The sequence below is a fragment of the Eptatretus burgeri genome, chromosome 7, assembly GCF_056783735.1.
Source record: "Eptatretus burgeri isolate ZD-2024b chromosome 7, Ebu_testis_v1, whole genome shotgun sequence".
NCBI classification, from domain to species: domain Eukaryota; kingdom Metazoa; phylum Chordata; class Myxini; order Myxiniformes; family Myxinidae; genus Eptatretus; species Eptatretus burgeri.
Genome location: NC_140967.1, coordinates 68740982 through 68768618, shown reverse-complemented (window position 1 = coordinate 68768618; position 27637 = coordinate 68740982). Strand labels below are relative to the sequence as shown.

General features: G+C 48.4%; 1 protein-coding gene and 1 long non-coding RNA gene across 6 annotated transcripts in view; one reads left to right on the top strand and one right to left on the bottom strand.

Annotated features, from left to right (window-relative positions):
* LOC147023483 (uncharacterized) overlaps positions 1-27637 on the bottom strand; it is a 134211-nt gene that overhangs the window by 71714 nt on the left and 34860 nt on the right. For 2 of the 5 annotated variants that reach the window (XM_085888926.1, XM_085888927.1), the window contains exon 3: positions 2690-2833. The exons of 2 other annotated variants lie outside the window; for them this stretch is intronic. In XM_085888926.1, the coding sequence (XP_085745052.1) occupies positions 2690-2833 (144 nt within the window). Of the gene's footprint in view, positions 1-2689; positions 2834-5177; positions 5264-27637 lie in introns of all 5 variants that reach the window. One more of the 5 variants, XM_085888930.1, reaches the window with a different exon arrangement.
* Positions 5032-27637, top strand: part of LOC147023484 (uncharacterized) — a 32747-nt gene continuing 10141 nt past the window's right edge. Inside the window, exons 1-2 of the long non-coding RNA XR_015060206.1 lie at positions 5032-5307; positions 12617-12787. This is a non-coding gene — a long non-coding RNA (uncharacterized LOC147023484). The remainder of the gene's footprint in view (positions 5308-12616; positions 12788-27637) is intronic.

Sequence of the window (27637 nt, the reverse complement as noted above, 5' to 3'; positions counted from 1 at the left end):
CATTATTATTCATCATTTAAATCAACAATTTGGATAGTGGGGTGAGAAGCAGGCTTTAAAGCCTGGTGTTGGCTTTGTGGTTAGGGTGGTTGGCTTGGACTCTTCGGGTGGTGAGTTTGAGCTCCTCTCCACCATTGAATTAACACCAGGTGGGGCTGACTCAACCTGTCATCGTTCTATGATCACAAAATGAGCATCAGTGTATGTGTGTGAGGTCACAAAAAAAAACTAGTGGAGGCGTTACATCAGCGGCACACCTACACCCTCAGCCAATGATGCTACCCACCACAGCCTTGTGCTGCATATGAAGGAGGAGAGTAGGCTTCACAAATTTGCAGATGACACAAAGCTTGGAGGTAAGGTGGACAGCAGAGGCGGTGGTGATCAGTTTCAGGAAAGTATTGATATTTTCATAAATTGGGCAAAAGATTGGCAGATGCAATTTAACCTGAGCAAGTATAAGGTGTTGGGGATGGGAAAGAATAATGAAAGTGAAGATTACATGATGCAAGGGGTAATTTTGGAGCGTGTCACACAAGAGAGGGACCTGGGGGTGGTAATAGACACAGCGAGGTAAGCAGGCAGCAAAGTGCCAAGCAGCCATCGGTAAAGCAAACAGGGTTTTTAGTTGTATTCAGAGGGGGATCAATTTATAAATCAAGAGATGATTTTAACACTACATAGGAATTTAAAGAGGGCCTCATTCAGAATATTATGTACAGTTTTGGTCACCACAACTTAAGAAGGACATTGCTGCCATAGAGAAGGTTCAGCTATGAGGAGCGGCTGAAAAAGACAAGACTTTATGTACTGGAAAGGAGGCGGTGATGAGGAGATATGCTCGAGATGTTTAAGATAATGAAGGGTATGGGTATAATAAGTGCAGATTCATTATTCAGCAGAGTAGACAGTGATAGGACCAGGGGCCATCGACTAAGAGGAGAGTTAAGACGGAAGTAAGACAGGAGTCTTTTTCTCAGAGAGAAGTTAATGCATCGAATGGTCTCCTTGGAAAGGTAATGGCAGCAGAAACAGTCGATAAGTTTAAATTGGAATTAGATAGGTGCCTAAAAATATTGGAGATAGAGGGGTGCAGGGATTTTGGCAGGACTTTTAGGTATTGGTCTGGTGGTGATGTGGTGCGGGCGTGATGGGCTAAATGGCCTCCAACTGCGTCTAGTTCCCTTGTGTATAATCTTGACAAATCTTACACTCTCACTATCACCATCACTCTCCAAAAGGACCGTCTGGCAACCTCCACCCACCTCATCTACTTTCTACTTCCCCTCCCTCGCCCATCTACTTTCCATACATTCTCTTGAGGAAATTCAGTTATTCAAACTCCTGGGTCTCACTATCAGCTCGGATCTTTAAGCAAACCACATCTCAAAATTGGCCTGCAAAGGCAGCTGCCAAATTGGGCATCCACTGTCGTACAAAGTGCTTTCTTGGCACACTTGAATTCCTATTCACCAACAAGGCCTTTATCCGCAGACTGATGGAGTATTGCTCTCTCTCCTCTGGGCTGGCTCCCCTGCCTCACACCTTGCTCAGCTTGACGTCATGAAAACCAAGGCCTGCACGATTATTGAAATCTCCCACGATTATGCTGAATCACTATGCCATTGCAGACAGGTTGGTGGTCTCTATGTCTCCTCCCGCCTTCTTTCTGGCCTTGCATGCACCCTCTGCTCTTTCCGTGCTTTGTCCCCCACCTCAGGTTTCTTCAGGGCACACAAGGTCCACCATCAACCCCTTCTGGTTAAATTACCAAATCCAAAAAACTGCTCACCTCCACCCATTCAATCCTTTTTTTTCCCCACCTGTAGAGCCAACTACCACATGCTCTTCAATCTCATTCCTCCTTCCAGGTCTTCAAAACAACCAACTGTTCACCACCAACTCAGATCGTCCTCAATCCTAAACAATAATCTTTTCTACCCTCCTTAACGACAGTCCAATATCAGTCCTTTTTCTAAATTTACAGTTTCCCTCCTTAGAGTTTCCTTCTGTATCCATCTTGTCCACTCTGTGCATCTTTCCCGCCCAAACCCATTGTTTGTCTCAGCCTGCCTCTATCTTGGGCTTCAGCTCTGCTGTTGGTGTCACCCCCCCTTCCTCAACTGTTCCTTTTGTCGTGTTGTGTCCTGAGATCTGTTCAGTGTACTAATTGTAGCTCTTCCACAAGCCTCAACCATGTACACAAAAAAAATTCTACATATCGTCGACCGAGAATTAACAGGGTCCAACTACACTTTTTTAAAGTTTGAGAAAAATGAAATCAAAAATTCAAAGTGGAATTGCCGCTATCTCATAACATTTTATTTTCATATCGTGTGCTACATAACAGGTACATAAAGGTTACATAAAATAATCTTACTTAGTTTCCTCTGTTGCCCTTCTACATGGACTTCTTCTAAATTTGAATGAAATGTCAGACAGACCCTGTTAATTCTCGGTCGACGATATATATCAACAAAACAAAGACCCACCCATGGAGGGAATAACCAATTAAACCCAGGTGGCGAGGATTATATAAATAAATAAATAAAAATCGGTATATACTGTATATTGTCAGTATATAAATTGAAAAAGTATGGTTTTTTTTTTCTTTTTCAACATGTAATGCAAATAGCTAACACACCAAGTACAAATATCTGAAAAACAACGGCATGATAATTTACATTACCTTGTGCAAGGGATGTCTGCACCTACAATGAGAAGCACAATATTGGACATGTTCATCTTGATGCTCTAGCTGAGTGGAAGATTCTGTTTTGGCACCTTCATGAGACTCCATTTCTTGGACAACCGATTCATGAATATTTTCCAACTGAAATAAAACGGACAGAATCAGAGTTGTTCAATAGGCCACAAAGGCTTGTTTACATCACATCATTGTTTATGACAAGACAGGACCATGTGGTCATGTTCACAACCAATTTGATCAGTCATGGATGAGGCTTTGAATGACAAGTCAACCGCTTGAACGCCAAGGCCATAGTGGTTCACCATACTTGACTTCAGAGTAAGGAGAAAAAAAAATATGGTGGACATTCCCAAATCTGTGCAGGCAAATCATGTTCTCATGGATCAGGCATTACGTGGCAGAGGTATGTGCTCTACCGAGTGCCCTTCTAGTTTAATATAACTTGGTATAAAGAAGAGAAATTCGGTCTGCAGTGTGCCGGCTCATTGCCAATAACCCTTTCTAATCTGTACCTCTGCGACATGTTGCCCCCACCGTTATTGTTGTAACTCTGGACATTGTATGCCAAATGGAAACATTACTGCCACAGGGATTCTCCAATTCCTGTGTCTCTCCACCAGCTCTGAAGATGATGTTGCTGTCTATGTCAAGAATTAGATTCCTCCCTCTCTATTGTCCACATTAATTGCTCTGAATACCCTGTAATATATCTGGTTATGTACACCACTCCATAACCACCTGGTTGTCTGTGTAGTGGACTGCCCCATCAAATAAAGATGACAGCATATACCTCTATTTTCTCAAACATGGATCAAATCACTGCTCACCTTCATTCTTTCATTCCTCTTTTTTCCTGCTGAGACATGTCCTGAGATATGTCCCCCTCCCATATTAACGCAGCGTGCTCAAGGTCTGCCAGCAAACCCCTTTCTAGTGAAAGAGCGAAAATCAAGAATTACAGCTCACCTTCACTCGTTCTTCCCACCTTTGGAACAAACTCCCACACTCTCTTCAATCCCACTCTTCCCTCCAGGTCTTCAAAACAGCTTCTCACCACCATCTCTTATCTTCCCCCATCAAAAACCATGATCTTTTCTACCCCCGTTAATCCACCCCAAACCCACCTCCTTCATATTCCCTGCTTTCCTTCCTGAAAGTCCCTGGAGTGTCCATTTTGTATACCCCATGTGCCCTGCACCATCCCTCTCCCTTCCATCTCCTAATGTCTGTCCTCCACTGTTTTGTGCTTCCCTCTCCCACCCCTCGTCCCCTGCTCCACTTGTTATACGTTGTGTGTTCGCTCTTATACAAGCCTTGACATTGTATATTAAAAAAAAAGAATTAAAAAAAACAACACATAACCATCCATTCCAACTCACTGTTCATCTTCAATGGCGATTTAAACTGCAACCATATTAGATGACTGTCAGCTCCACAACCACCAGTCAAGGCAGCACAGCACAGGCTTTCCACAACTCAGTGGGTCTGATTCAATCTGTAATCTTTCCAACTGATATATCCTCTCTCAGAGACCTGGTAATGACCAAATTTCCATCCAGCATCTCGTTACCCTTCTGTAACTCTCGGCTCCTCTGAATATGTTATTGTCAAAGACTATACGGGCAGTTCTCTTGAACAGGCCCGCAGCACGGAGACAGCTGATCGATATATCTCCCAGGACAGACACAGAGATCCCAAACATCCCAGATGGTGTACCCCCACCTTAATTAAGCTTGGACCATGAGGGAGAGAGAGAGCGAGAGAGCGAGAGAGCGAGAGAGCGGAGGGCCAGTCCATGGGAGCCTATGGACATTGACGATCCAATCGAAATGAGAACCGATCAACACAAGAGTGGAGAGGATTTGGTTGTCGAATTGTGGGGGGGGGGGGGGGGGGAGGGGTTAAAATAGAGTCCATATATATATATATATATATATATATATATATATATATATATATATATATATATATATATATATATATATATATATATATATATATATATATATATATGTGGGGACACTGTATGTGTCTTATAAGTCATCAATGTTTTCCCAGTATTGCATAATGGAAATGTGGAACAGATAATCTGGTTTTCTCTGATCAGCTAAAGGGATTGCTTGTGAAATGTCACACAGCTGGGCTTCCCAGCCCTTAGGGCACAACAACATGTGGGTGGTGACCAAAGAGCACAGGAGAATGTCAAGCTGGTGGAAGATAAGCTGGGAAAGAGGGGCGACCTTTCCTTGAACTATTCACCACAGGGACTTGAAATAGTAAATGGGTGTACCACAAGTGTAGCCTTGCTTAACATTTGCATGCAAACAGTCACACAGGGGTCAGAGTAAAAAGGTATATAAACAGAGCTGAAGCTGAGCTTTTCAGAGTTGGTCTATGCGAACTATTGTGCGTTCCTAGCCACTCTCCATATGTGCATATGTTTGATGTGTAATAAACCCTTCTTTACCTAAGATCGGTATGGACAGAACTCGATCTCGACAATTGGCGCAGAGAGCAGGGGGCGAGCCATATCGGGAGAGGGAGTGAGCTTCCCTGGTGAGACAAAGGAAGAAAGAGCTGGTCAGTTCAAAGATAAGGTAAGAAAGTTGCCTCCTTTCTTGCACTGGGGACACGGGCTCGCTGCTCTCTATGGTCTGTCCTCGCCTCGAACAAACAAAGGGGGGAAGGAGTTTCGTGCCCATCAAATAAAAAGGGGATACCCGGGAGGATAGGGTCTGGAAAGGGAGATTGAGGGAGTGGAAAGGTGTGAAAACACCCGACCCAGCCCAAGAGCACTCCAGAAGGACTAGGGTCCAAAGGGGAGATGGAGTGAGTGGAGAGGTGTGAGAAACACCTGAGCCAGCCCAAGAGCACTCAAAGAAGGAGCAAGGGAAAATGGGAGGGAAGGTGGTCAAACCTAAGCCAGATAAAAATGCACTACCTCCCTATTCAGCCGCGGGGTTAATGTACGAAAAATATGGACCTAGGTCATGTGATCAATTATAATTATGGTACAAATGGACACAAAAGGCCCCATATCCATTCCCAAGATGGGGTTCTTTAAGATGGGAAATCGTGGGAAATTTATCATCTCGACTCAGGCATCGGGTAAGCGATAAGTTGAAGCCCGAACAAGACTTCAAAGCTGTTGAGATGTGGGAGGAAGAAGCATTACAAGTAAATGATGCAGCAAATACGGTGGTAACAAATAAAGTGTTAAGACTGAAAGAACAAGTTAAGGAAAACAGGGCCTCACCCGTACAACTGCAGTGCAGGGGCGGGACAGTCAAGGGAGAGTAGCAGGTAACCCACCTGAGAGCTTAGCTAATCCGCCGAGGTTGTACCCAATCCTGGAAGGTATGGAGTCGCTGGCCATGGCTTCTGCCTTCCCGGTGAGGGAGGTAACCCCAGCGACGCAGGCGGTAGGAAATGTTCCGGGGCAACCAGCACAATCCGTATACCAACCATTTAGAGAGCATGAATTAAGAGCATGAACATGAATCCATGAGGGAACGAGTGTTGGAGTTAAAGGGAAATGCAGAAGCGACAAAGGAGCTAATAATGCAGTGGATAGAGACCCACCACTGTACCCACAGGGATATCGGTATATTGTGCCATACAGTGTTGTCCGCATCCATCTGGAGGACGGCGAGACAGGAAGCTGCATGGCCAGCGGAAGACGACCCAGCTTGGAATAACCAACAACGACGGCAAGTGCGCCAGCAGTTGTATGATGCAATTGGAACAGCGCTACAACCAGCCACGCTAGATTGGGACAGGATCTACGAGACAAGGCAGTGCCCAGGAGAACGGGCGGCTGAATTCATGCATCGGTTAGTGCAGGCATTTCAGCAATACGGGGGTTTTCAAACTGAAGCAGATATACCGCCGCGAGTGTTGACTAACTTCCTAATGGAAGGACTCTTGCTTCCAGTGAAAAAACAACTGAAATATGTGATGCTGGGATGGTAGGCTATGGCACCAAGGGCTGTTTGTACATCAGTTGACCAATGTTCAGCTCGATTAGAGGAAAGGGAAGGCGCAAGAGCGAAGGTGAAGGAGGAAGTGTTTCAGATGGTCTTGTTAGACAAAATTACAGAAAGGGGCAGGACTAAAGATTGGAGACAGTAGGAACCTGAGGAAGATGATACAGATTCAGAGGAGTTGGCTGCCAGACAATGGGGACGACGAATGGGAATTCCGCCAAGACCCCCCATCAGCAGCGCAGGGAAAACGGCCCAAGAAACGGGGAGGAAGGAATAGAGGTCCAGAACGAACGCCACCGCAGATCCATTCCAGGAGCGCTCTGGATCAAACCCAAACACGGCCGACTGCGCTGCAGGGGTGTTTCCGATGTGGGGATCCAAACCATTGGAAAAGGGATTGCCCGCAGGAAAGGGGACCGAGGTGGCAGTAGGACCGTAAGCCGTATTGACAACACGCGGGTGGACCTGTGTTGCAAGGAGCAATGCTGACATTGAACCCAACAGAGGAGCCGACCTATACTCTGGATGTTTCAGGTAAGAGACTTTCCTTTATGGTTGACACGGGAGCCACTCACTCTACTATCGCAGTTAAGGAACTGCCAGTGGTTGAAAAATCCAGGACTACACGTAGTCGGGTTAGGGGGTGGGGTTCAGACATTAGATACGACAACACAGCTTCCAGTAAGGTGTGGACCTTTGCAGGAAAAGCATGCATTCCTTCTCACAACCACTACGCCAGTAAACTTGTTAGGGAAAGATTTGTTATGTAAACGAGGATGCACGGTAGCATGCACTGAAAAGGGGGTGTTTGTTGACATCCCCCGGGAGAAAACACACTTGGCAATGATGGTTTTAATGGCACCACACCCGGTTGTCTATTGGTGGAGATGACCAAGGCAGCCAATTAGCGATGTTTTAATATGCTTGGATGCAATATTAGCCAAAAACCAGGATATGAGAGTGTGGCTAGACAATGCACAAGTAACGACACGCACCTACTATGACCCCCCACATTGTACAATCTATTATGATGCAGATGGAAATGATGCCGAATTTGCGGAGGGAATTGCTCTGTGCCTGGAAAAATGTGATGATTTATTGGGTTGCCGTTTAATGATCGGTAGGGAAGGTGTTGCAATTGAGATTAAGCTCACGGAGGAACAAAGACAATAGACAAAGTACCCGCCAGGGGAAACCTCGCATGTGACAATAACCACGGCAGGAGGATATCACCCAAAGGATTTGGGCCTTATGGTTTATCGCCTGCAGGAGGCAGCAGTAACCCGCACAACAACAATATTGCATTGGCAAGTGCATAGGTTGGAGGATAACGAAGGGTGGATTTGTGATTTTAAAGCACAAGCGTTACGAGGGATGGTGAAGGAGGTTAATTTACATCCTAAACGTGAGATGTTGATGGAAACTCCACGTGAAACAAGGGACGTAGAAAGTCTGTGAGAAAGGGGTCCACAAGAATTGTGGACCCGGCATGATAATGCTGTGGGTCGTATCATTGGGGCAGTGCCCCGAGGTGGTTAAACCTAGGAACCCCTAGTTCAGGGCAGGTGGTTAAACTCAAACACTGAATGCGTTGGCCGAATGTGCACCAATACCCTCTCTGCATAGAGGCAGAAGCCGGGATAGCACCGGTAATTGAATCATTGAAGGAACAAGGCATAATTGTGGAAACTTCAAGTCCGTGTAACATGCCTATATTGCCAGTAAAGAAGCCACAGAAGAATAAGTGGAGATTTGTCCAAGACTTGCGAGAAGTGAATGAGGTGATTCAGGGTGTTCACCCAGTAGTACCCAGCGCAGAGGGGCTAATCACCTCCATCCCCACTGATGCCACTCATTTTACAGTAATTGATTTATGCTCCGCATTTTTCTCAGTTCCCATTGCAGAGGAATCGCAGTACCTATTTGCTTTTACGTACAAGGGCCGTCAATATACGTGGACCGTCCTGCCGCAGGGGTTTGCTGATAGCCCTACATTATTCTCGCGTGCAATGTATAAGGATCTAGATGATGTGGTGCTTGAAGGAAATTCAGTGCTGCTACAATGTGGATGATTTGTTGATATGTTCCCCAAACAAGGCAGCGTGTGAAGCAGATACGCTGCAGCTACTAAATGCATTGGCGGAGAAAGGCCACAGAGTAAACCGAGACAAACTGCAATTGGTGCAGGAGAGGGTAAAGTATTTGGGATACCACATTTCGCACGGGAAGAGAGAATTGGACAAGGGTAGGATAACTTCAATTGCAGAAGTGCCTCGCCCTCATACAAAAAAGGAGCTGATGCGATTCCTAGACATGGCCACCTACTGTAGACAGTGGATTGTTGACTATGCAATCCTGATGAAGGAATTGTATGCCATTGTGGGTAAGAACCAGCCAAATGTAATTGCATGGACTGAGGAAATGGAAGGGTGTTCTAACAAGTTGAAAGTGGCACTCTCAATAGCCCCGGCTTTGGGCCATCCAGATTACAAGAAGCCGTTCTTCCTTTATACTCACAAAATTAACGGGTTCACGCAGGGTGTGCTGACGCATCAGCACGGCAATCACCAACGCCCAATTGCATACTGTTACGAATTCACGCCCCGCCGGCATGCGAACGACCGCTTTTAATCAATAGCAGCCCCTTCGCCCACCGAACGTACAATTCAGTCGTGAACCTCTCAGAACAACGTCGGGAGCTAGTCACGGGTGGGGGTTTAACTTCACCACAACTCAGTCCACATTCTACCTGCGCGAAATAGGGTCCGATCGCCGAATGGTTGATTTACCTAAGTACCCGCGCGGATAGCGTACCGAGGAGTTGTACCACGCCACAGGTCAACTCCGGACACGAACCGCTTAAGCAGCTCGTTCCGTGCTACAGGGATAACCGAGCGGAGTTATCGTCGACCTTGATTGTTCAGATTAGTTACCGGGTGTTTTAAACCCACTATTAATCCCTTACGTGATGCAAGATGGAGATTCAAACAAAGGAAAGGACGCAGCGAAACGGGGAACAAATGGACCAGCACATTTATTCCGCACCACACGGCAACACGGAAGGCACGTATATTACAGTCAAGCAAGGAAACACAATAAAAGCAAGCGAAGAGACACACGCAGATCCACAACCGAATAATGCAATTCACACGGCAACACTTAAAACAGTTCGACCTCACCAGACTGGCGCCACACACACACGTTTACACAGAACCCAAAAGAAATGGAAGTCGCGACTTCCCTGAGCGTGTCGAGTCCTTGGTGACCTAACTCCGAGTTCCTCCGGTGTGGTCCACTGGGCTGTGCCTCGCGCCTGCACGTGTCGTCCGCCCGACAGGAACGAACGAACAGAACCTCAACCTCTTCCTCCGAACGAACGAACGAACCAAGAGCAAGGACTCTCCAACAACTCTTGACAATTCTCATTCAGGGACAAGGGAACTGGTACTCTCCACGCCCACGCCTTTTGTAGGGTCGGGCTCCGCCCTTCGCTCTGCCCGCGCCCCACCCCGTTCTTGGCTCGTCCTTCCTTCAAGATGCTTCCAGAAAATGCCTCCAAGGAGGGTGTTCCTCTCCCCCGGCCGCGTCACACCGCGCATCCGCCAATCTGGAGAGGAAGCGCCACCCCCCCCCCCTTTCTCACCAAGCGTGGGGAAAAATGGCGGGAAAACCCCACAGGCATTGTTGGTTTTCTTCTCCACGCGCCGTACGACGAGGGAAGGAAGATTCGGGCGGGAGATATTTGCGCGGGCGTTTTGGGCGGGAGATCTTGGCGGGAGATATTTAAGCGGGAGATTCCCCTTCACACCCTTGTTGCTGCTGCTACTCCGCTCCTTTCATCCGTCCCGCGGAGATCGTGACCGCACGGTGCTCGTTCAATGGCGAGTGGCGAAGATGGTGGTAGCGTAGTTGTGGAAGGTGGCATCGTGGTGTGAATGGCGTGATTGTTGGCGTCGTGTAGTGAATGGCGTGATCATTGAGATGTTGGTTGTGGCGATGTTTGTTGTTGTTCTTGCACCAAAATAACGACAGCAAAAGAAAAACGGCGAACTGAAGAATCGCAGCCCGAATGGATCACATATATTCCCTCTATACAACAGGTTTGGGCTAACTACACATGGACTTACCGATATATCTCACCTGAGGACCCTTTATGGTGTATTGCTAATTTCCACAGCCGTAACAATATTTTAGTCGAAGGTTGGATCCGGTCGAACACTGTCTGCCTCTCTGTTTACAGGCAGTGGCTGCGGAAAGTTATGCTGTTAAACGCACGGCAGAAATTGTGATGGGTCATCCTCTTTCCTTGAGAGTTCCCCACTGTATAGCAGCTTCGTTCACGCAAAAACAGATGCAGCATATGACCAACACACGTCTAATGCAGTAGGAAACAACCCTGCTCCACCAGCCAAATCTGCAAATCGAACGCTGTAACGTTCTTAATCCAGCTTCCTTGTTGCCAACAGAAGAAGACGGCGACCCTCATGATTGCACTGAAGCAATTCAGGAAGTATCCACTGTACGCCCAGTTCTAAAGGAGCAGCCCTTAGAAAATCCAGACCTCACCTTGTTCGTCGACAGGTCGACCCATCGAGGTCAAAATGGCTCGGAGCATGCAGGCTACGCAGTGTGTACCGATAGTACAATTATGGAAGCGATCCCTCTGCCCTCTCATTTCTCCGCCCAGCAGACAGAACTATGTGCTCTTAAAAGGGCATGCGAACTTTCAGCTGGTCTGGCGGTCAACATATATAGACTCCAACTATGTGTTTGGTGTGGTACATGATAAATGGGCCATTTGGAAAATGCGAGGGTTTCTTACCTCTCCAGGCACACCCATCAAAAATGGTGGTTTAGTATCTGAACTTTTAAAAAGCATTATGGTACCAAAAATGATTGCGGTCATCAAGTGTCGAGCCCACCAAAAACTAACAACAGATATTGACAAAGGCAACAATAAGGCGGACAAAGCTGCAAAAGCAGCGGCAGGCCTGCCTCTCCCTTTGGTTATGCCAGTACAGATAACAAAGGAGCAAGTTAAGCTGCACCAATATAGCTTATCAGTTATCATTGCAATACAAGCCGCGGCAACGAGTGACCATGATAAATGGCAGGAAAAAGGGGGAATAATGGATGAAGATTGATTACGGACAAACCATGGAAAGGTTGTCGCCCCAGCTGAGATTCGGCAGTGGCTTGCATGCATGGCCATTTAAATGGACATGTGTGAAAGAGGGGGACTGTGAGGCAAGTACAGGAATCATGGTATGTGCCAGGAATTGGGAAAATAGCTGAAGGGGTCTGTAGAAGCTGCCAGGTATGTCAACTGCACAACCAACAGAAAGAAGGGAAGACACGGGAGCCGGGACCCCTGGGGTCCTTTTGTGCACCTGCAAATAGACTTCATAAATATGCCCCCATCATGCGGGTTCAGAAATGTCCTGGTGGTGGTAGACATGTTCACAAAATGGATAGAGGCATACCCATGTGCAAAGGCAGATGCCACCACTGTGGTGAAGCACCTGTTAAAAAGCTTCTTGTGTCGATTTGGTATCCCCCACAAAATATCACACGATCAAGGACACTTTACGGGGGAAATGACACAGCATGTAAGGCGCTGGGAATTAAACAAGCATTCCACTGTGTTTATCACCCACAGTCAGCAGGTGCTGTAGAACGGCAGAACGGAATACTAAAGAACAAACTTGCAAAGATAACAGCGGAAACAGGGTTAAAATGGCCAGACACATTACCCTTGGCATTAATGAGCATGCGGTCTACCATAAACCGAAAATCAGGGTTATCTCCCTACGAGATACTAATGGGAAGACCGATGCGGCTGCCTGTGACCGCCCCAACTGACATGAATAAATTGGACACCGTAATGATGGACGAAAACTTGCTGACATTTTGCAAACAGCTCTCCAGAATTGCTCGGGCAAGCTCGGGTGAAAGAGGCATTGCCGGAACCAGTGGAGAAGCCGTACCGTACGTGCTGGTAAAACACTTCACGAGGAAAACAGCTTTGGAACCCTGGTGGAAAGACCATTTCAGGTATTGCTGACCACCCCGACTGCGGTAAAGTGTGAAGGTAAGCCCGCCTGGATACACGGCACCCATTGCAAACTTGCAGTTCCAGCAAAGGCATAATGAACATCCTGATGTTGCTGTTGACTGTGGCAACCTGGGTAACCCTAGGAGCAGCATGGGGCCCAGACGAACAAATAAGATACAATAGGGCACCGAAGGGATTTAACTCCAACCTCCTATTGTCCCACCACTATGCCAAGACCCAGGATAAGTCAAATTGCTGGGTATGCGCTCGTTTGCCACATTCGGCAGAAAGAGGGCTAGAGTTGGTGGGCAGTCCCTTTTGAAGAAACTGATTACTTTTGAACTGCAAAACAGGGCGGGCCAAGGTTTGAGCCCCGCGAGTGGTCAAGCGCGATAGACGGAGGATTCATTCATCTAATCCAACCCCCACAATGTATAATACAAATTACTGACGCTTGGTATCCGTCACATTACACGTCAAAAATTCCCCCATCCTTTGAAGTAGCAAAGGTAAAGGGAGGGCTGATATGCCTGAAGTGGGATAACCCTAAGAGCAGATTTCAGGTTGGAATGTCCAGACGTAATCATACGATTCGTATAAATGACTACTTCACAGAAAAGGGAACAGGACTGGGCAATACCTACCCGAACCCGAAGACTGCCCTACATGGCACCGATTACATATGTGGATTCCAAGCATACCCTGGTTGTCACCCTCATGGGGAGGATCATATTATCTAGGATACGTAGTTCCACAGATGAGGCCGATTGGAACCACGGAATAGTTGTTTACCACAGTAAGGGAAAGGCGCAGCATTACCGACGCAAAATTTGCAGGAATGGCAATATTCCCACCATATTCGGCGCTCATTGCAAGAAGGGAGCTGATCAGCATGGCATCATCAATTGAGAAATTGGCCAATGATACAGCAGAAGGATTGGGCAAAATAAATGCGGAAATGGTAGCAATAAGGACAACCACCATGCAAAACCGAATGGCATTAGATATGCTATTAGCAAAGGAGGGAGGAACATGCGCTGTAATTGGCACAGACTGTTGAACCAACATTCCAGATAATTCAAAGCAGATAGCTAACTTAGCCGATAACATAAGTAAGGAGGCGAGCAAATACAGTCATTATGCGGGAAATGGTGATAGTATAGGTAGCTGGTTAAAGGCACTATTTGGGGGTTGGGGAGGAACTATTTTAAGGTTCTTAATAACACTCCTGGTAATCATCGTGGCGGCATTCAAATTATTGATGCTCTTTAAACTAATTGCGAAAAAGGCCATTGGAAAGTGTTTTTTCAGGATGGACGACGACGCCCAGCGCCCAACCAGTGCAGACGGAGATGGTTCTGGTGAACTCTCCTGTGACTACGCTGCCGCCACCACCTCCGCCTATAATTACACCTCCCGCTCCAGCATTGTACACCCCACCCGCACGCTTAGAAACCGATGAAATGTATCGTGTACCTGATGTGATTGTTGACCCACTGCCCAAACTCACATTGGATGAGTGTATCCAATTGTTTGTGCCAATGAAGAGGATGGGAAAAAATACTTTGTAAATATTATCCATTTACTGCTACGCTTGATAAGTTTAGGGGTGGTGGTGGGCTGGACCTATCGCAAGTTGCGGGGATAGGCTGGGGCCTGTTGACGGGTTAATGGGGTGCAGGGGGAGCCCCTGACCGATATGGAGCCACTTGGAGTTGTTGAAGAGTGAGCTCCTCCTGGAAAGAGGCCGCTGTCTGCTGTCCTGCCGATTCACGACTACCCGGTTTTGCGAAATGTTTTTTTTCTCTCTTTGCATACAGTGCCGCTGCTTTGCTACTTTTACACATTGTCTACTTTTACACATCCAAAGTTACAACAGGGGGGAATGTGGGGACACTGTATGTGTTTTACAAGTCATCAATGTTTTCCCAGTGTTGCATAATAGAAATGTGGAATAGATAATCTTGTTTTCTCTGATCAGATAAAGGGATTGCTCGTGAAATGTCACACAGCTGGGCTTCCCAGCCCTTAGGGCACAACAACATGTGGGTGGTGACCACTGAGCGCGGGAGAACGTCAAGCTGGTGGAAAATAAGCTGGGAACAAGGGGCGACCTTTCTTTGAACTATTCACCACAGGGGCTTGAAATAGTAAATGGGTGTACCACAAGTTTAGTCTTGCTTAACATTTGCACGCAAACAGTCACACAGGGGTCAGAGTAAAAATGTATATAAACAGAGCTGAAGCTGAGCTTTTCAGAGTTGGTCTATGCGAATTATTGTACGTTCCTAGCCACTCTCCATATGAACATAGGTTTGATGTGTAATAAACTCTTCTTTACCGAAGATCGGTGTGGACAGAACTCGATCTCGACAATTGGTGCAGCGAGCAGGAGGCAAGCCATATCGGGAGAGGGAGCGAGCTTCCCTGGTGAGACAAAGGAAGAAAGAGCCGGCCAGTTCAAAGATAAGCCGGCGCGGGAACGTCCCGCATATCGGAAAAGACCGTCGCGCAGATGGTTAAAATGGCGGCGAGTGTTGTTAGGTGAATTTGGAATACGGGGGCGCGTGTTTGGGGCATCACATGCTGCATACCGTGAGTTCTGTCTGCGGAATGCGCGGAGCGGGTTCCAGGGATGAAACGTGCGCGCCGGCTGCAGGCTCGGTGCGCGGGTGACGTCATCAGCGGGAATCTCGCGGCACGAATGCCGGACAAACGGCGCACATCCCGCGTGGGGAATTCCCCGCGAGCGAGTGATGTTTCAGATTGGCAGGGTGACGTCATGGCCGCACGTATCGGCCCTTGGAAGGGACGTTGGTAACGCCCAGAAGGACGAACGGGCGTGCCGTAAACCTCCACCATGGTGGTGTAGAGGAAAGAGAAAAGCCTCGTTTCCAGTACACGATCCCAGGCAGGGGGTAGGAGACCCCCTTGCCTTTGAACACAGGAAGGATGGGTTTGTGATAGTTAGACCGGCTTCACGGGGACATGGGTTGTCCCTCATGGGGCCCGTGGAATGGTTAGTTAGTGGGAATGTTAGGTTAGATTAGACAATGGGATTTTTGGATTTTGGAGACAAGGACAGACATGGAATGTGTAGTGGGGACGTAGTTTAGCTCCGTAGTGTTGAAAGGATGTGCTATATTGTAAGGGACGACGAGGAAGCACGAGATAGTTAGGGGATTTAGTTAGTGGAATAGCAGTGTTCAGTGATGTGAGCGATGAAATGGAATGAATTGAAAGGAAACATGTTGAATGAGTGAGGGCCAGTGGGCCTGTGTGAATGGGGTGAATGTGGAATGCATGGTGCGATGAGTGATTGAGGGGAGGAGTGATTCCCACCCAAGGGACCCCGGGGTCAGAGTAATGTTAGTTAGTGCGTTAGCCAAATTGACAAAATGCAGGTCGTTTTGCTGTTGGTGCGAGTGTAGACCCGGAACCCGTTTGGAGGGGTGCAGGAGTCCTGTTGACGGGCTGGGAGCGTGGCTGCGAACGGTGAGTATCACTTAGTGGGCACCGGACTAGTCGGCCGCGGTAGGCCAAGGGCCCAAGAGGGGCCGGGATAGCGTAGTGGGCATGGGTGGGCCCGCATGAAGCGGGGCCCGTAGTGCCAATGGCCGCAAGGGCAGTGTCGTGGGAACGGGCACCCGGGGAAAAGGGGCCCGTGGCGCCAGCCTGCCATGTGAGCGTCGAGGGGGAGTAGCCATGGAGGGCACTCCACAGATCTTAGGGAGCTGGTAGGCTCGGAGACAGCCTCAGGGCCCAGGGGAGCCATGGTTGGAGATTCGGCAGAGGGTAGTTCCTGCCAAGTGAGCCACGCTGCCCAGCCATGAAACCGTGCAAGTGCACGAGGGGAAATTTGAGGGCAAGGCCCAAATTTGTAAGGACACCAACACAGGCGACGGGAATCTTGGTTGGTAGAACCAATAGTTTAAGTGACAGGCACATTTGGAAAGCCCCAGGGTAGTTTAAGGATTAATAAATGTTAGGATAGATAGGGAAATGTACCCCTTCGCACCATCCACCCCTTCGCTCTCGGTAGGCCGCTGGACTTACCGTGGTGAAAGATCGCTCAGATCTGAGGGAGGCCGTTCTGAGGCTTTGTTGGGCTCAAGGCAGGATGCCTGTTTCTTCCCTATTCCCCTGCAAACAGGGAACGTAGGGGTTGGGTGTAGGTTAGGATGACCCTAGGTTAGCCAGACAGAGACGATAAAGGGGGTTAGGGAGACAATTTATAGAGGAAAAATAAAAAGGAAAAAAATTAAAGAATAAAATAAATAATATGGGGCTAATTTTGGTTTTGTTGTGCAAATTAAGGGAGTGGGTATGGACAGAGACAGGCAAAAGCGATAGGTTGGGGGGAGACCGTAGGCTAGGTCCGAGCCCGCCTTCGGAGCGGCCCGCACCACCGCACTCCCTCCCAGAACGAGAGAGGCCGGCCAGCTTCACATGCCGGCCTGTTTGTGACACAGCAGCCTGTTCCCACCTTGCATTGCCATGCCTTGTCTGCCTGCCTCTGCCATGACCCCATGCCTGCTACCCTTGGTTGCGTTTGCCCGTGTCCATCCATCACCATGTGCGCCAGGATCATCGCGCAAGTTGCGGGGACTGCCCTGCAGGCAGCCCCGTCGCCCAATGTGTTTTGCTTGCGTCCATGTCCATCCAGTTAATCACAGGGAGGAGCCAGGGACTGCAATGGGCAGCCGGCTACCTCCCTGTACTTGTGTTCACTGCTCCACTGCATTCATTTCATGAGCCAGAGACTGCATTTTGGCAGCCTGGCTCCCCGCTTCGTAAATGGCCTGTGGGATGGCGCATCGCCGCCGGGTTGGGGTGAGTTGCCTTCAGCAGCTAAAGAAACAAACAAAAAGAAGGAAGAACGTACCAGAAGGGGGCCGTTTTGAACACGGCCCCGAAGACGTCTTGCCTTCAAGCTGCTGAGCACTCACCCACCTGAATAACTGTTGACATTGCTATGCGTTTTTCCCTACAGAGTCCATCAGTCCTGGGCCATGGTTTAGTGTAAAATTGTCAATGAGTTTTGCTCCCCCTGCATGTTTGTCGTAGCGCCGGCAATGTAGATAAGTCGTCTGAATGAGTGAGTTTGTTTAGGTAGTTGCACAGCCCATAGATTATTTATTTTTGGGACACGGATACACCAAATGTCGCACTCAGGGATCTGAAGGTAAAACGTATTAGGGGAGATCTTACACATGAAGGCACACGAAAATTTGACGACTCGGGACGAGTCTGTAAAAGGGGGAGGGGGTAGTGTTGCGGTTTTGGAAATTCACAAACACCATTCAGGTTCCCCGAAGATCAGTTATTTCGATAAGTAAGTGTTTCAGGTTAGGATTTCCCCACCAATGTGTAAAGGGATTTATTCGTGTGCCGGGCTGTGAATCTTGAGGTAGCGTTATTCTTTTCTATCTTTGATTTCAACAAACATCCCCGAACAACAGAAACACCATCACATCCTCCTCACGACAGCTGCAAAATGCCGTTGGTTGCGGACACGCTGTGCAACAGTAAAAGCCACATTATACCGACCGTGTGCAAACAGCCACGGAGTGGCTAATTTGCACAAGCGGATCAAAAGGAGGTCTTCCCCGAAAGAAACCCACGGGTGACGTCAGACTTGGGGTTTCCCAAGAGGCTCAACAGGGGTGAGAGGTCGGAGGTGAAAAGTGGGCGGAGCCTGGCCTCGGGTTGAGAGATCAAAGAACAGCTCGCCTCGGGCCAATATAAGGAAGGAGCTCGAACGAGTTTGAGGCTGACTTCGGAGATTCATCGCTTATTCGGAGGCTGATTCGGGAGACGAGCGGCAGCGCGGATTCGGCAGATTCGGGAGACGGGCAGCCCTTGGAAAGTCGAGTGTCGGGCAAGGTGTGTATGCGCGCCGATCGAGGAGATATTCATCACTCCCAAGGATATTCGTCACTGTCTGGCGTCTGCAGTCATCGCGTCGAACAGCCGGAGTCGAGCAAGCTGCGTCGCGGTCCGGGCAAACAGCCTCGAGTCGGTCGAGCGGTGCTGAGGCAGTGGACGGGTCATAAAAGGGCATCAACTCTAAAAAGAGCAAAGACCTGTTCACTCCTCCGAGCGCATCGCCGCCCAGGCCGCAGTGAAGGCCGGACAACCAGGGAGAACCGAGCAAGCCGCTCGCCAAGCTACTCAAGCCGCCCGACCGCTCAAGCGACCGGCGCGAGCGACACGAGGGCCAAGCAAGGGACAGCAGGGGTCAGTGACCCGAGGACCTTCGAGCCATCACAAGGGGCGGCAAGGTAACCTGCCCGGCCTCTTGTGAGCCTCCAGTCATCCACGCTCCAAGTGGAAATAAAGGCTCACGAGCCCTGTTCTTTTCTGGGGGTTTTGTATGAAAGTGTTCTGTGGCACCTTGTCTGGTTAAGTAGAACTGAATTAAGTACGTGCCTGTATATAAAACGATACACATCGGCTGTAAGCTTTTGCCCATGTCATGTCCCCAATCACCCCATTGACTGCTTATGTGCCTGTATAATAAATGCCCCATTGTTTGAATGTACATCTGCTCGTTGCATCATTTTCTTTCCATTGACTGCCACGGCGCGTTGGGGAAATTAGCTGGCTATTAAAGCCAAATTAAAGTGGTAATTGGTCCGACGGAGCTTGGCGATTAAAACCGCTCGACATTGCACACGGAGTGAGCGCGCTTCGCGGCTCGTTTCCGTACAAGTTCCGTCGAGGTATAAATTCTCGGTACTTCTGTCTGCATGGATAATTAGGTATATCGAGATTCGGCGATTAACCCTGTACCGCGTGGACAGAATATTGACAGTTTATGATGCGTTAAGGCATCCGTAGCAGGCTTCCGGAGTTGTCCAGGAAGCTACGACTGAATTCCGGTTTTCGGCGGACGCGCGACTGCGATTGGGCTGAAGCGGTCGCGCCTGGTTGGCCGAACCGGCAAATTGGTAACAATACATTTATTTCCTAAATTGAATAACTTAAGTGGAACAACTGTTTGTACAGGATTTCACATCATATTTCACATTCACGTACTGTACTTTATTCACAGAAACAGACAGACAGAAACTAATTTTGACTAGACATTGATATTGAACACAAAACAAAGTTTCGTCAAGATCAGATCAAAGTCCACGGAGTTATGCTCTGGACAGACAGACACACAGACAGGCAGACAGACACAACGAATATAGTAGTCACTCTGGCTGGCGCTCATGAACCAAAAAACAAAAATTATAAGTGGGCGTGGCTCCGCCCACAATGGGCAATCTTAGCTGCTACCCAACTATCTGTCACCGCCCATTTCTTAAAAACCTATCTTCTCCCTCAAAATTGACCGAATCAAACTGAATTTTTTTTATATGTTGTACATATGGCCAATGCGCACAATTTCTCGAGTGGGAATTTCGATTTAAAAAAAGAGAAAAAAATATGAGAAAAAAAAAATTACAAGTGGGCGTGGCTCTGCCCACAATGGGTATGGGACGCCCATCGCCAGGAAGACAAAACTAGGCATTGATATCAACATCATATTCAAGTTTCATCCAAATCGGATAACATCCCACAAAGTTGTGCTCTGGACAGACAGACAAACATACATACAGACACACAGACATAACGAATATAGTGGTCACTCTGGCTGGCGCTCGTGAACCAATTATTCACAGAAAGTCTTTTGGATTATTCACGGAAACAGTAATTTTGATTATTATTGTGCAACGTTGAAAAAAAAAACAAAAAAAAAAACAAGAGTCCAGGGTGCGCTGCCTCACGGATGACGAGTCAGATTCAGCGATACCATTCTGTAGTTTGTCGACGGTGTCCAGTAAATGCCCGAGATTCTTGGACAGAAGATGCTGCCTTGCTTTCACCATACAGTCAATCACCGGACCGCTGACAGCACAATTCAATGCTCGAACGCGACTGAACCACGACCATGTCATTTTGTCGATCTGCTGATTTTCTTGAACGTTGAAGCGTTTTTCTGATTGGAACATTTTCTTCGTATGCTGTCATGATTTCGTCTTTTCTCTTCAAGATGCGCTGAACTTGTGACTTGCTGACACCGTACTCAACTGCGAGGTTACGCTGAGACTTTATTTTGTCACTCTGTACGATCTTGACCTTCTCATCCAGCGTCAACTCTTTGTTGGAAGTTTTTTGAGCCATGGCAGTCGTGGAAAGAAGCGAATGGAAATCTGAGCGTGGAGCACGGAACTTATAGAGCCAAGGCAGCAGAGGCTGGTTTCCTATTGGTGACTGAAATTCTGATCCAAAATCCCACGATTTCATTGTGTAAAGAGTAATTGTTTCCAAATTCATTTCATGATCTTGTGATCATCTGGAGAATGTCTTTTTGGAACGGTTTGTTTGCAATTAGTTGCGCTTGTCCAGCCAAAGAGCTTTGTATATGCTCGGATTACTCAAGGGAACAATGTCCCTTGACACCGAACAAAAACAATAATTGACACTGGTCCGCTTGAGAGTTAAAATCTGCTTCAAGGGAGTGGTAATATGGTGGTCCGTGGCACGAACCAGGGGTGGTCCCCTTAGCCGATCAGTCAATGTACGAAATAGATAGGAATTTCTGAAGGGACTGGAGAAAAAGTGGCCCAGATGAGAGGTGGTCCGCTTACCCGGTTCGTCCACATGAGGGTTTCCACTGTGTATGTATGTATATATATATATATATATATATATATATATATATATATATCTATATATATCTATATATATATATATATATATATATATATATATATATATATATATATATATATATACATACATATACATGTTTTACGGCTGTGGAAATTCGCATTACACCATAAAGGGCCCTCAGGTGAGATATCTCGATCGGTACATGTGTAGTTAGCCCAAACCTGTTGTATAGAGGGAATTTATGTGATCCATTCGGGCTGCGATCCTCCAGTTAGTCGTTTTTCTTTCTCTATCTTTTATTTCAAACAAACAAAAACCGCCAACGATGCTGGTGGGCTTTTCCAGCCATTCTTCCCCGCGCTTGGTGTGAGGGAAGGGGGGAAGGTGCAGATCCCCGTCGATTGGTGGATGGACAGCGTGAGGCGGTCAGGGTGAGGGAACGCCCCTTTTTGAGAACCCTCTCGAAGGAGGGTGAAGCCGAAAACGGGGCAGAGCGAAGGGCGGAGCCCCGCGCTATAAAAGACAGACACGGGTGGGGCGAGTTCTCTCCCTCTTCCTCCACTCGCTTCCTCCTCCTCTTCCGCTTCGCTCGTCTACGTGTGGTTGTTGGTTGGTTATTCCCTTGTCCCAGTGGGGTGGCTTGAGGTCTCGCTCTCTCCCCGACTCGTGGAACTCGCCTCCGTCTGAAGTCGATGTTGGGTCATCGCAGAGCTGTGTCGTCGTGGTCGAGTGTCTCTGCGTCGGTGTGGAGCTCGTGGAACTCGCGGAGCCGGAGGAGCTCGTTGAAGTCGAGCTGTGTCGTCGTCGAGTCTGGTCGAGTCGGCAGTGGAGGACGGCGAAGGAGACGGAGCTCGGAGTGGAGGTCGTGGGAGGAGGACTCGACGGCCGCACCAAGGGAAGTCCTTTCTTTTCTTTGGGTTTGTGTAAATGACTGTGGGTGGCGCCTGTCCTTAAAGTAGTATTGTTTTAAGTGTTGCCGTGTGTACGCGTATTCGGTTTTAACTCTTGCTTTTGCTTTATTGTACATGACTATTGTGACTGTAAATACGTGCCTTCCGTGCTGGTCTGCGTGTGCAATTAAACGTGCTTGTGTAATTGTTGCCGCTTCGCTTCGTCTCCTTTCCTTTTATTGACCCTCCATCCTGCTTCACGTAAGAGGCTCGTAGCGGGTTTCGAGAACCCGGATAATTAATCGGAACCGTCAAGGCCGAGGATAACACCGCTCGGTTATCACTGTAGCACGGAACGGACCGCTTAAGCGGTTCGTGTCCGGAGTCGGCCTGTGGCGTGGTACGATCACCCGGTCGACCATTCGCGCAGGTACTTAGGGAGATCAAATTTGGCGAGCAACCCTATCCTGCGCGGGTGGGCAATTGGCACGATTGTGGTAAGGTTAAACCCCCACCTGTGACTAGCTCCCGGCGTTGTTCCGAGAGGGTCAGGACTGAATTGTCCATTCCGGTGGGCGAGGCGGCCGCCATTCGAGTTGAGCGGCCGATCGCACGCCGACGGGCGCAAATTCGCAACAATATATATAGCTAGTCATGCAATTTGCAATTGGAGGCCATTTTGTTTCCATCAAGTGTGGCACACCAACACTGTTCCCATTGTGTGTGAAGTGTAATGTGCCTGTTTTCTACTCAAGCTGTCTTTCTCTGTACCCAAAAGGAGGATTACATTACGTAATGATTATTTTCGTTTTTCCAAAGTGTCAGAATAAGTATCCAATCACACGGGATTTATTTAACCTTAAAACAGTGCAGAAACCATGACAAAATGAAGTGTAATGTGCAAGGAAAGGTTCGCACTGATTAGTGCCCAATTTGAGGTATCCAGAGTGAGCGAGTAGAAGAAACACCTAGGTACAGACAAAATGCAGAAATTTGAAAGAAGTGGAAGAAGGAAAGTGAAAGACAGAAATGGAGGCACACACCTTCAAGAGAGTAGAGAATTAGAAAAGATAACAATTGTGAATGAAAAAGCAAGAGAGAGATTGAGAAGCTTGATTGATTGATTTGTGATCTGCTATGTCTAAAGGCCCTGTCACACCTTGACGATTTAGCCAGCGTATGCCTGAAGTATGAAAAATTTGGCTAAAACGCTGGCACACGTCGAATACGTTATGGGTAAGTTTGTATACGTTAAGAGCACGCTGGCATACGTCATAGTACGCTGGCATAAGTCGTAGTATGCCAAGCTGTTAGACAAATTTTCCATGCTTGAAATTTTGACGTATGACAGCGTATGACTCACACGTTCCGCATAACGCTGACCATAAGTTGTAGGCACGTTACGCGATCGTTGACACACGTCACTTGTAAGTTACTCATAAGTCGAAACACGTCGAGGTAATGTTTAGCGTACCCGAAACTTATTTCTTACCTATGAGTAACATGTTGTAGGCGCGTTACGCGATCGTTGACACACGTTACTTGTAAGTTACTCATAAGTCGAAACACGTCAAGGTAATGGTTAGCGTCAGTGTTCCAGACTCCCTGTTTTTTTTTTTTTTCTTCGGTATGACGGTGATGTTGACACTTCGATTTCTAGTGCGGTAATAAATATCATATAATTAATAGGCTGCCGCTCAATGATATAAATCATAACCGCACTAGAAATCGAAGTGTCAACATCACCGTCATACCGAACAAAAAAAAAATAATTAAAAAAAAACAGAGAGTCTGGAACACTGACGCTAACCATTACCTCGACGTGTTTCGACTTATGAGCAATGTACAAGTAACGTGTGTCGACGATCGCGTAACGTGCCTACAACTTATGGCCAGCGTATGCGGAACGTGTGTCATACGCAGAGTACATTGAGAAATTTTCAACATGCTGAAAATTTATCGACGTACTTAGCGTAGGACGACGTATGCCAGCGTGCTCTTAACGTAGTGTTACGGCTGTGGAAATTTGCACAACACCAGAAAGGTCACACAACACCAGAAAGGTCACACCACAACATCGGTGTTTGCAGCTAAATCTTGTGTCCCAAACCCATCACTATCTCTACCCACTTTACCCAGTCGCACCCAACTGTCCCTGGACTCTGTATCCTTTTCTCCTGACAAGGTGGAGAGCTTGCTTTCAAACCTCGAGTCAGATTCTGCAACCGGTCCAGACGGCATCAGCCCACGTGTCCTCAAAGCCTGCTCTTCTGCTCTTGCTCACCCTCTCTCTGTTCTATTCACCCTCTCATTTTCCCAAGGTCATCTGCCATCTGCTTGGAAATCTGCTAACATCACTGCCCTGCATAAAAAAGGTGCAAAAACAGATCCCTGTAACTACAGACCAATCAGCCTTCTCCCAATCATCAGCAAGGTTATGGAATCCATCATTGCTTCAGACATGAAATCCTTCCTCTTCTCCAATGGCTTGATTTCCAATCATCAATTTGGTTTCAGACCAGGTCACTCTACCCTGGATATGCTGCTACTGCTCTCCCATCAATGGATGGAGGTCCTCAATGCCAGACAGGAAATCCGAGCCGTATCCCTGGACATATCACGTGCTTTTGACACAGTCTGGCACCCTGCCCTACTCACCAAACTCTCTTCCCATGGTATTCAAGGCCATCTCCACTCATGGCTCGCAGACTTCCTCTCCTGTCGCAGTCAACGTGTGGCCCTAAATGGAGTTCTTTCATCCCCTCTTCCTGTGCAGGCTGGAGTTCCTCAAGGTAGCGTTCTGGGTCCTGTTCTTTTTCTGGTTTTCATCAATGATCTCTCGGACTCTCTGGAAAATCCTCTATTTCTCTTTGCCGATGACTCCACCCTCTGCCGTACCATCTGTCATCCCTCAGACCGGCAAGCAGCAGCTTCTTCGCTCACTGCAGATCTGGATAAAATCACAAACTGGTCCAACACGTGGAACATGTCTTTCAATCCACACAAATCTCACACTCTCACTATGTCTCTTCGAAAGGACCGTTTACAAAACCCCCCATCCACTTTCTCAACAATCCTCTGGAAGAAGTCTTTTCTTTCAAGCTTCTGGGTCTCACTATCTGCCATGACCTTTCCTGGGAAAGTCACATTTCCAACCTTGCCTCAAAAGCCAGTCGCCGACTGGGAATCCTCCGTCGTGCAAAGTCCTTCCTCGGCCCTCTTGAGCTCCTGACTACTTACAAAGCTTTTGTCCGTAGCCTGATGGAGTACTGCTCTCCCCTCTGGGCTGGTGCTCCTGCCTCCCACCTTTCTCGACTTCACGCTGTCGAAACCAGGGCTTTTAAGATCATTGGCATCTCCCGCAATGAAGCTGAGTCTTTGGGCCTCTCACTCAATCACCGCAGGTTGGTCGGTGGTCTTTCTGTCTTCTACCGACTCCTCTCCAGCCTTGCCCCCCCTGCTCTCTCTGCGATTTGTCCCAACCACATTTCCACAGGGCGCTCAAGGTCCGCCAACAACCCCCTTCTGGTAAAACTACCAAAATCACGAATCACTGCTCATCTTCACTCTTTCATTCCTCTTTTTCCCGCCTTTGGAATAAACTTCCTCACTCTATTCTTTCCCATTCTTCCCTCCAGGCTTTCAAAACAGCTGTTCACCACCACCTCTTATCTTCCCCCATCCAAATCCTCGATCTTTTCTACCCCGATAATCCACCCATGCCCACTTCCTTCAATTCTCCTGCTTTCCTTCCTGAAAGTCCCTGTAATGTCCATCTTCTCCTCGCCATGTTCCCCGTCCCATCCCCATCCCTCTCCCTTCCACAGTTCACCTGTGTCTGTTCCCCAATGTTTTGTCCCTTCCACTCCCACCCCTCTTGTCTCATGCCTCCTTGCTGTGAGTTGTGTGTTAGCTCTCATACGAGCCTCGACCAAGGTATACAAAAAAAAAAAAAAAAAAAAAAAAAAAAAAAAAAAAAAGGTCCTTAGATCAGTTATGCCGGTAAGTTTATGTGCAGATAGTTCCCCACCGTTGTTTAGAGGGTATATTCGTGTTCACCGGGCTACGACGCTTTGAGATAGCCGTTTTTCTTTTCTCTAATATTATTTTGGACCAATCATCCCCCCAACAACCAAATCACCACCACCCACAATGCCCCCAAACAACCACAACCAAACCCCCACCACCTTCGCATTTCTCCTTCCACTACCATCAACAGCGCTACACCACAAACATGGCATCGCCTTCATCCCAGAGACAACGCCGAAGTCACGCTGTCTAAGCGACGTTCTGGTGATTTCTACCACGTCCACTCCGTCGGGGCCGAAGTCGCGCGGTCTAAGCGACGTTCTGGTGATTTCTACCACGTCCGCTCCGTCGGGGCCGAAGTCGCGCTGGCGGACGAAGCTTCGGGGGGTTACACGCATCGGTTTGGCCGGACAAAGCCCCGGTGAAACACACACGCACACGCACACGCACACGCACACGCACACGCACACACACATCGGCTCGTCGGGCGGGACGAAGCCGCGCTGGCGGATGGAGCTTCGATGCTAAACACCACCATCAGCTCGGCGGGATGAAGCTGAGCTGACAGGGCGAGGGTTTGGTGATTCTTACCACGTCGGCTTTGCCGGGGTCAGAGGTCACGCTGACAGGGCGAGGCCCCTATGATTTCAACCACGTATGCTTTGCCGGGTCAGGGGTCACGCTGACAGGGCAAGGCTTTCGTGATTCCTACCACGTCGGCTTTGCCGGGGTCAGGGGTCATGGATCGGGGGTCTTATTTTTCCACTCACCCGGACTATATAAGGGCGAGCACAATGGAGCTCGTGGCAAACGGGGGCCGGTCGATGGAGAGGAAGGACGAACAGAACAGAGCTCAAGTCAGAATTGAGGAGCGAGAAGAGCGGGAGTTGGTGAACGAAGCAGGGACGTGGAGAGGGGTTCAGTGGCAAGCCAGAGGGCTACGTGGGGACCACCGCCGGGAAAAGGGGCGACGTGGAGGCCACAGCCAGGGAGAGCTTGCCGGAGCCAGTGCGGTCCAGAGTGCTCGGAAAGAGCGTCAACTCGCGGAAAAGAGCGTCAACTCCCCCATACCGAGCATTGCGCTGAGAGAGCGCCGGTAACCCATCTCGCCAAAAGAGCATCAACGTACTGAGAGAGCCTCAACAATCCCCCCCATACCGGGCATCAACAATCCCCCCTGTACCGGGCATCAACAATCCCCCTGTACTGGACATCAACAATTCCCCCCCCCCATACCGAGCATCCGCGCTGAGAGAGCGCCGGTAACCCCGTCCGTTCCCCTCCCCAACCGTGGTGCCTG